Source organism: Oncorhynchus clarkii, unplaced genomic scaffold (genome assembly GCF_045791955.1).
Source record: "Oncorhynchus clarkii lewisi isolate Uvic-CL-2024 unplaced genomic scaffold, UVic_Ocla_1.0 unplaced_contig_9607_pilon_pilon, whole genome shotgun sequence".
Taxonomy (NCBI): Eukaryota; Metazoa; Chordata; class Actinopteri; order Salmoniformes; family Salmonidae; genus Oncorhynchus; species Oncorhynchus clarkii.
This window is the reverse complement of record NW_027259582.1, coordinates 18,196-28,085: the sequence shown is the minus strand read 5'-3', so window position 1 is coordinate 28,085 and position 9,890 is coordinate 18,196. Positions and strand designations below refer to the sequence as shown.

Genomic DNA, 9,890 nt, shown 5'->3' with positions numbered 1-9,890 from the left:
CCCTGCATAAAGTTTGAACTACACAGAGTATTTTTTAAATGTTTATACAAGACAGTGCAAACTGATCCAAGCAGGGAGAGTTGGTCAGTAATAATGGACTAAAGGAACCTAATGTTACTGCTTATAGTCCAAGGACTGTCTTGCGTCTGTTTTCTATAAACAAACGCTGTAACATGGAAATATGTCCGCGTGGGAACTCTATAAATTTGTGTAGTAATATAAACTTTTGTTTTTTGAAAATAATTTCTCGCTGATATGAAAGATACAGTTTTGGAAAATATAAGAAACAGAAGAAATGTATGTTCCCCCTCGGCCAGAAGATACTATTGTCAATAGGCGCTAAAGTCAGTAGCGTCTATGAATGGGCTAGTCAGGTGTATGGTACAGGAGACTCCATAGTGGAGCAGCTGACTTACCTCCAGGATGTTCATAACAAAGAAGAAAAGCAGCAGGAATGCAGGGGCGAAGATAAGGCGGTCTAAGAGCAAGCGTTTCACCATGCAGTATGGAACAGTGGTAGGCATCAACACCTCCATAAGTTGGTAAAAGTAATGGCTTACAGGCCCAGTAATGAGCAACCTGAAACAAAAACGGGAAACTTCAATAGCTGTGTTCATTATACAGTACATGGCAATTTTTTTTTAAACGAATTCAAGTGATTTGGAACTGATTTTAATCACATGCCTACCCATAAAAGGCAAAGCGGGCAGGTCCTGAAATGTCAATCTCCTTCACTGGGGTCCCTTCTTTGGCCTTTCGTTTTGCTTCCAATGCTTGCGATAGAAGATTTCCCATTGCTGAGAGAATGCCACTGAAAAAGATGTAGACCGTTTATTTGTACTCATGCCATGGTAGTGGTTAAAGTTTGAAGAAAGTTTTCTTCTTTAAGTGCATTGAAACAATGCAACTATGACAGAAACTGTTGTCAGGAAAGATGAGGGAGGTTCTTAGAGCAGAGGCTGATTGGCTGAAAACAGACAGAGCAAAGTAGAAAGGTCTTGGCAAAAGGATATGTTTACCTTGCCTAGGCATAGTTTGCAAATTATCAAGTAGCTCCATACCCTTACGATGTCTACCACAAAGTAGTTCATGCAAGTCAGTTAAGAACAATTTCTGTATGAGTGATCAGTTGTAATTGTTGTCAATTGTTAGGTGTTACACTAGTTAGCTATAAGATAACGAGAAAGACCCCTGCAAGCTAACTAGCTAATAACAATAGCTAATGATCCCATTATATTCAAACTATTTCAATAGGCTAGCTACCGTTAGCTATACTGACCTCGTCACGGATTTGGTAAGAATTGGGTAATTCTTCAGCAGAATCAAGTATTGATGCAGCAGTCGCACATGGAAGGCAGAGTCTCGAATCGGTAAACTTTGTACAGGCATTGTCACGCTAGATATGTTGCATTTAGACGATACGTGTTGTGTTTGAAGGACCACCACCGCACAGATGTGTCTGGCACGATGACAGATATGTTTGGACAAATGATGTATATAAACCCTGGATTGCTAATTCTATGTACTTGCCAACGAGAGAATTGAACCCACCGGTCGGCCATATTGCCACTACCTAGAACTAGAAGTAGTCCTCGATAGGAGTGGATGGAATTCTACAGTATTTTAATGAATGGTTTCAAGGGGAAAAAAACATGTATTTACGTTTTTTTTGTAGAGGGGACAGTAACATTACAAAATCATACTTTAGGGAAATGTTTTTATATATATTTTCATTTTTATGTTAAGCTCACATAATATAATGTACAAGTATATATTAAGTTGTCAATAATATAAACGTGGAACAAACAAATGCAGACATGAAAATTAAAAAAATTCTATAGCTTCCAAAATATTTTTTACAACGTGGGGGAGTGCGAAGATGGAAGGGCGGCGGCTTCAAAACCGTACCCCATGGGTCGTCCTCTAGTGTATATATAAATCATTGGTATGGCCCTATAGTCATTGGTCTGGCCAGTAGCCACTCAAGGTCTGGAACGTAACCTGACAGTGGGCGGATTCGATTACGCTAAACTGTCCATGTATGGCACGTGACAGTGAAAGTGCAAAAACGGTGAGGGAGGAGCCCCTTCCCATATCGAACACTAATCTGCACCGCTCGGCCATTTTGTCAACAAGTGTTCATTTGGAAGACAGATAAAGCAATGAGTTTTGCATTTGAAAACAGAATCCTTCTCATTATTCGCTGTGGGCTTTGTATTTATTAGGGATCCCCATTAATCTTCCTGGGGTCCAAACATATTAAAGCACTTACATTACATATAAAATTGGGCACCAGGCTCAAACCCGAGAGGCAGCCCGGTTCCAAAACAAATGCAATCAACTTTCAACTGGTGCAAAACACCGGGCAATCGAACCCCCCTCACTTCATGCAGCACATAAGTGCAGCACTTTTTTATTTGAATCATGTCAACTTAGAGCATAATTTCCCAAACTCGGTTATGGGGACCCCAAGGGGTACCCTAGCACTACACCGCTGATTAAAATATATCAAAACTTTATGAATAGTTGAATATTTCATAATCAACTCTGTATTGCTAGGGCAAAAACCAGAACATGGCACCCCATGAGGTCCCCAGGACTGAGTTTGGGGAAACGCTGACAGAGACATCAACCCCAGAGGAAACATTCTAAATAGATTCTTCATATTGATTACAGTATCATAAAACAGCCTTGAATAACAATATGTTTATTTTTAAAGTAGAAAAGCATAATACAAAATGTACTAAAAATCAAGAACAGAATAATTACATATTTACAGACCAGACACATTTAGCTCAGGGTTTCACAAACCCAGTCCTGGGTTTCCTAAAAAAAAATCTGATTCAAATAACCAGCTCATCAAGCTTTGATTACTTGAATCAGCTGTGTGGTGCTAAGGCAAAAACCAAAATGTGCACCCAGAGGTGGGGCCAGGACTGAGTTTGGGAAACCTTGATATAACTGCTATGTTTTGACATAACAAAGTGATACTTGTTGAGGTATTACTTAGCTTGAATGTAGATCAAATCCAATTACATTTTAAAGGGTGCAAACTGAAAAACCAGAGTAAAAACTATAATCTGCCAATAAAGGAAATTAGTATGAACTTGCCCACTGCAGTAAACATTTACAAACATGTCACCCAGATATTTGATAACAAAAATAATACCATAAGCTTATGGTTTGGTAGCAGTAGTGATGAATCTAGTTAGTTGCATTTTGGAATCCCCACCATGAAAATAAGGCTGTGTGGGACATCTCAAAGTGCCTTCCAGTCTATGGGCTCCTTCCCTGATTTCTCCAGCAACTCATTGGTCTTGGAAAAGTGCTTGCATCCAAAGAAGCCTCGATGAGCAGATAAAGGGGAGGGGTGTACAGTGGGAAGGACATGGTGACGTTTCTACAGAGGATAAAGACAAAAGACCATTAAGCGGAGGTCAGTGGATTGTGTCTAGAATAGAAAAGTGTTTGTTTCACTATTAATACAATATTACATTTAACCAACCCTATCAATAGCTGCTCCCTTCTTCTGAGCATAGGCCCCCCACAGCATGAAGACGAGGCCCTCCCGGTTGGAGCTGAGCCACTGCACCACAGCGTCAGTGAAAGTTTCCCAGCCCTTGTCTTTGTGAGAGTTGGCCTGGTGAGCTCGGACGGTCAGCACAGCATTGAGCAGCAAGACACCTGGAAAGAGAAGCATTATGCCAGTTAGCTCCTGATAACTGCACATCAAGGCATTGAAGTTCATCAATGTCCAATTCATACTTCAATTTACTTGTTCTGATTATCTGCATGATCCTGAATAGTGCCTGCATTCATGACAGTCCTAAGATATTGCATCAGGAGTCTATTATATCTATACTGTATGTCTATAGCCAAACTTGCTAGACCAGGGGTGCCAAACTTAGGGCTGGCCTATATTGCCAAAATATATCACAACAAATTGGGACGGTATTTGATGTTTTGGAATAATAAAAAGTTCTACATTTCCTTTATGAGTAGTGCATGACCCTAGGGTGGCAACACATACATTCAATGGGTCTTTCTCCATTCTGAATGAGTTGAACAGTGTAAAACAAACTTCAACCAAAAATTATTCAGTATTTTCATCCATTTCTGCATTTCCTGCACTCATTTGAGATCATTTCCACATTGGGTTGCATGATATGGGCAAAACAATCTTGGCCTTAGTTTTAACCAAATATTGCAATTGCAATTTGACTAGCGATTTACATCAAAACACTTGGGTGAACTGTTGGAATGGAAATAGAATGAGGAGTTATTGTGACAAGGTAGTAACCAATGTGTTGGTTAGTGTTTCATTGGGGACCCTATAATCTTTGACTACATTAAATGTTTTTTTTTCCGTTGCTACTTCTATTCATGTGGACATGACGACAAATTTCAAGATACAAGAACCATTTGAACAGTTTTCTACTACAGAGGATGGACCGGAAAGAGCATGGAGATGTGGAATTGGACAGTGAGGAAGAAGGAAAGAAGTGGAGTGTAGAGGGAAGCGGTATGGTGAAGAAGATTGACATCAAGTACAAAAAGCAAAAAAAAGTACCACAGTAGCTCAGAAATTTCACCTGACGAGAGAGAATGAATTACCTGCGGTGGCAGATCGTCGAGGTCGAGTTTTGTCCCAATGATGAAAAAGATTATTGTGGCCCAGTGAGTGAGCTTTTCAGAGAATGGATCCTTGTCTTCTGGCTGATTCATATGTGGTGTCAGGTTGGGTGGAGAAGAGCTTGGGGACTGTTGAATCTGTGAAAGTACCTTGAAGTGGACTCAATCCTTTTTTGTGTGTTGTCCGTCCAGAAGGACCGGGTGCTCCGCACCACGGGAAAAGACTTGCTTTGCTCTCAGGAGCAGGGCATCGCTAAAAGGAGTGATAAGTGGAATCGCGTTAAGTGTTGAGGAAATGGAAGATTCCTGGTGTCTGTGACGACCGCCATTTGGTGCGAAGCAGACCCGGTGGAGAGCGTGGTGAAACAGAAGACACGGTTTGTCCTGCTGAGTTTTAATGCAGTCCTTTCACGACAAAGTCAAGTTAGGATGTGTCAGTTATCCTGTGAGAGCTTTTGTCCCGAACCGATCACAGTGTTGTAGGTGCTAAGCTTATGGTCATGTCGCAGCAGTGTGTAGGAGGGAGATTCCTAAAGAAGTGTGCAGGAGGGCATGAGACAAAGAGATGTAATATCTGTGGAAAAAGCTGTGTGTTAATGTTGCTGGAGATCAGAAGAGTCCGGTGAGAGAAAGGCAGGTCGAGGTTGACTGGGCCAGAGTAGTACAGAAGGTGTCTTATGTTGAGGTTGTGAAGGGAGTAGTAAAGGAAGATGGGTCCAGGGCGAGTGATCCTAAGAGGTTCCCTGAGAGTAAGCGGAGGCCAATGGAGAGTAATAGAAATAACATGTACTTCAGTAAGATTGGCTTCTTAGCGTTCATAGCCATGGTTATCAACTGTCCTGCAGAAATGGAATGTCAACCACAGAATATAGATGTTGTGGTGGCAGCTGCAGGGAAATAGATTTTACTGCAGAGGAGTTAAAGTGTGTTGAATGATAGTGTCCCGTCCTCCCAGGCTGCCAGCCTGGTGTAGGATCAGATAGGGACAATTAGTGGAATAGTGGTGAGGTTAATGGGTGTAGAGCAATTTCTTTCCCCTTTTATTTCAAAGTGTAATGAATTCACAGTCTTTAACAGTAGGCTTTTAAAGGGCTTGATCTGAGAAATAGATGAATGGGGAGGGGGCCATAACAGGCTTCACACTCCAGTAGAGTAGGTGGTGGTGCATGCACCTTTCCATTGCTTGCGATTCGCCAATACACATTTTAAATAGCATTCATGCTTTGCATATAACTCTTTAATTTAGAAGATAATGTTGCACAAACATGTTGATTTAGGCCTACACAATCAATATTAGCTAACTGCGTTTGCTCGGACTCAGTACATTTATTAGCTAGCTAGCAATTAGCATTAGAGGCTAAAACGATTTATTTTAGCCACAACTTTCTCAGAAGTTGCACAGTACGATACAAACTAATTGTGTAAATATATTACGCTTGTGGAATATATTAAGACGCAAAGTGGAAATCAGCATCGTTATCAACATCGTGTTCCATGTGCGGCATTGACCATGCAGACTGGATCAAGCAAGTGGTCTCTTGGTCGAGCAAAAACAACTGCGCTCCTTGAGTGACGGGGCAGGGCTTGGTCTGTGTGGAAAGCGGAATGAGAGAGGAGAGACGACTCAAGTAGGTGGAGTAAACTATAAAAACGGACGCTACACACGGTTGAGTAGCGTCTCACATTTCACAAACAATATTCATATAATTTTTTTTTACATTGAAATAACATTATAGAAAGTAAGTGGAATCCAAACCGGTCCGTGCATCGATACCGATATATTGTAAAATACAGTATACCGCCCACCCCTAGTCAAACTCAATTCCTCAAGGGCTCGTCTCTCTGCTGGCTTTCTTCATTTTGCTTTCAATTAGTGTCCACTTAAGACCTAGACAACCAGGCAAGGGGAGTTCCTAAATAATCAATGACTTTAACTGATCAATAAGGCAGAAGGGAGGAGCGTAAACTTGCAGACATTATGCCCTCCTGAGACACGTGTGCTAGACTATTGTGCCTACAGTACCTTGTTTAGCCCATCCAGTTAAATCTCCATGTCCAGGGTGCTGGAAGCCCTCTATATCAGACGCCAATTCTTTGTACATATTCAACAAGCTGAAAAAAAGAAGAGGCAATACATTTGACGATGTGGCAACTGTGTCAATGATATGAAAAACTAAAACCAATACCGAATAAAAAAAAGGCAAAAAAGCTAAATGTCCTTCACACAGATAAATATAGAGTGCCTTCAGAAAGTATTCACACCCCTTGACTTTCTCCACATTTTGTTGTTACAGCCTGAATTAAAACACTTATTAAAAATGTAGATTTTGTTTTACACTGGCCTACACACAATACCCCATAATGTCAAAGTGGAATTATGTTTTTTGATTTATTTATACTTTTTTACAAATGAAAAGCTGAAATGTCTTGAGTCAATAAGTATTCTACTCCTTTGTTATGGCAAGCCTAAATAAGTTCAGGAGAAAAAATGTGCTTAACAAGTCACATAAGTTAAATGCCCTCACTGTGTGCAATAACAGTGTTTAACATGATTTTTTGAACGACTATGTCATCTCTGTATCTCACATACAATTACCTAAGGTCCCTCAGTCGAGCAGTGAATTTCAAACAGATTCAACCACAAAGACCAGGGAGGCCTCACAAAGGGCCCCTATTGGTAGACATTGAATATCCTTAAAGAATGGTGAAGTTATTAAGTACACTTTGGATGGTGTATCAATAACAGTTGGTTGGTGGCACCTTAATTGGGGAGGACAGACTCATTGTAATTGCTAGAGCAGAATTAGTGGAATGGTATCAAATACATAGAACACATGGTTTCCATGTGTTTGAATCCATTCCATTTACTCCGTTATTATCCTCCCCTCAGCAGCCTCCACTGGTATCAATACACCCAGTCACTACAAAGTCACTAACTCAATTGCCCGGAGAGGAAGGAAACCGCTCAGGGATTTCACCATGACGCCAATAGGGAATTTAAAACAGTTAAAGAGACTAAAGGCTGTGATAGGAGAAAACTGAGGATACATAAACATTGTAGTTCTCCACAATACTAACCTAATTAAACAGTGAAAAGAAAGAAGCCTGCACAGAATAAAAATATTCCAAAACATTTATCCTGTTTGCAATAAGGCACTAAAGTAAAACTGCAAAAGAAATTGGCAAAGAAATTAACTTTATGTCCCGTACACAAAGCGTTATGTTTGGGGCAAATCCAACCCAACCAGGGCCTAAAATTAACATCCGCCACCTGCCAAATGTGGGTAGATTTTGGCATTGGTGTGTAAGATGTCTATTTCACCAACCACGTTGACAGATGGTCAGGGCTCAACAGTGCGAGCATTTCACTCACATGTGAATAAAAAGTCAAGTATGATCACATTTATATTAAAATAAATGGTGCAGAAGCTGTCTTCAAAGTATTTCTGCCGTTTTGTTTCATAGTTGGTCAATTAAATCGCACCAAGACAAAGAACGACGAATCCTATTTAGCCTATTCCACCTCACACTGCCTGGCTGGGGGCTGTGCGCATGTAAAGAGCTGAGTGAAAGATTCATTTTTACACCTCGATCACACCGACAGCATGAATGTACTTCTGGTACACCAGAAGTACATTCATTTCCAATGGAACACTGCATTTGCCTGGCAGCATGGCGTTGCAGAGGCAGTTGCAGTGCGTTGTGTGGTGCTTACGTTGAACGTATGCGTCAAACTGTATGTGTAGACGGCTTGACAGAAATGGTAGCAGAAGGTGAAGGTTGAAATTTTGTTGCACACATATCCAGATGATTCCGCATACTATTTTGAGCAATGAACACCATTCAATTCAGTCGTCAGTTGAATGGTGTTTCCTCCGACACATTGGTGCAGCTGGCTTCCGAGTTAAGCGGGCTGGTGTTAAGAAGCTTGGTTTGGCGAGTCATGTTTCGGGGGATGCATGACTCAACTTACGCCTTTCCCAAGCCTGTTGGGGAGTTGTAGTGACAAGACAGGATCGCAATTGGATATCACGAAATTGAGGAGAAAAAAGGGGGTTAAATAAAATAAAAAGACACCCAAAAAGACTCACAGCTGTAGTCATTGCCAAAGGTGATTCTAACATGTATTGACCAAGGGGGTTGAATACCAATCTAATCAAGACAGTTTTATTTTTCATATTATTATTATTGTTATTATTTAATTTTTTACAGATGTTAGAATTCTTCTTCCACATTGACATTCAAGTATTTTGTGTAGATCATTGACAAAAAATATATTTAAAAGACATTTCTAAAGGCACTGTATGTATTAAACCATACATTTTATTACAGGAAACATATTCCCCTTGCCTGGATATGTTCAACATGGTCTACAACGTAATAATACTGTAGGCTACCTGGGTGGAGGTGGGATAGGTCTCTGCACACTGAAGCATAATCCATGGGCTTGGTTTGGACCGTGATATGGGTCCTGACCGAGGACTACAACCTTGACCTGTACCAAGGAGAAATGGCTCTGAACATTATGGGCAGTGCAGTGGTTCTTCCCCCTGGAAATAACTTGTACAGTCTAACCCTATGAGTTGGCTCATACTGTACATTAGCTGGGTCTGCCCCTTAATATGAAAAACTGTACATGTGCCATTGTTGTCAAAAACCTAAACTTACATCTTGGATGTCACACATCTGTGTCCAGGTGAAAACATGCTGAGGGGGTGGGTAGACAGTGTTCAGTTTCCTCTCTCCATCAACGAAAGACATCAACTGAAACAGTAAGGAGCGAAGGGAATTTGATTATGCACATTTGTGATAATCTGTTCGATGTAGCTATGTGAGGGTAGACTCATCTTACATTTATGAAATAAGGCTTTCCAAACTCAGAGAGCAGACTCTTTCTCCAACTCTCCCCAAATTCATCCGGTGTGTTACTGGCGGACAGTTTCTCCAACGCAGCTTGCTTGTTTTTGGCGATTCGGGCCAGCAGTTCTGGACACACTGGAGAAGGGGGTGACTCCGTCGTTCCGTTGCCTGCTAGCTTCAGCTTCTTCACCCGTCCAACCTTGGTATATTGAGCAAAATTAAAGGTTGTTGAAACACGTGTGGCTGTTAATGGTGCAGCTAAAAACATTATTGGAGAACGTCTCAAATATGGGACATCCATTGCAAGCATTCTAGCCAGCTAGCAACATGTTCTAAATCTACTACGAAATTTCCTAAACACTGACGCCAGTGACGCCACCCCCTGTGATCGCTTATGG

At 41.0% G+C, this 9,890-nt stretch overlaps 1 protein-coding gene and 1 long non-coding RNA gene across 2 annotated transcripts; both read right to left on the bottom strand.

Annotated features, from left to right (window-relative positions):
* Positions 1-222: 222 nt before the first annotated feature.
* Positions 223-1,436, bottom strand: LOC139400334 (uncharacterized). Its single transcript, XR_011632471.1, has 3 exons — positions 1,280-1,436; positions 689-811; positions 223-579 (listed from the first exon to the last, which is right to left on the bottom strand). It is a non-coding gene; the product is annotated as an uncharacterized lncRNA (long non-coding RNA).
* A 1,255-nt stretch (positions 1,437-2,691) lies between these two features.
* On the bottom strand, positions 2,692-9,802 carry LOC139400331 (uracil-DNA glycosylase-like). Its single transcript, XM_071145299.1, has 6 exons — positions 9,485-9,802; positions 9,301-9,396; positions 9,030-9,127; positions 6,656-6,744; positions 3,506-3,684; positions 2,692-3,400 (listed from the first exon to the last, which is right to left on the bottom strand). The coding sequence occupies exons 1-6, from the start codon at positions 9,800-9,802 to the stop codon at positions 3,260-3,262; spliced, it is 921 nt and encodes a 306-aa protein (XP_071001400.1). The 3' UTR covers positions 2,692-3,259.
* Between the last annotated feature and the right edge of the window lie 88 nt (positions 9,803-9,890).

Excerpts from the sequence above, each read along its gene's own strand:
- LOC139400331 (XM_071145299.1), bottom strand. The coding sequence starts at position 9,802 with ATGCTTGCAATGGATGTCCCATATTTGAGACGTTCTCCAATAATGTTT. Across the intron at positions 3,685-6,655 it reads AACTGGATGGGCTAAACAAG|GTGTCTTGCTGCTCAATGCT; the intron begins GTACTGTAGGCA and ends TTCTCTTTCCAG. Across the intron at positions 3,401-3,505 it reads AGGGAGCAGCTATTGATAGG|AAACGTCACCATGTCCTTCC; the intron begins GTTGGTTAAATG and ends TATCCTCTGTAG.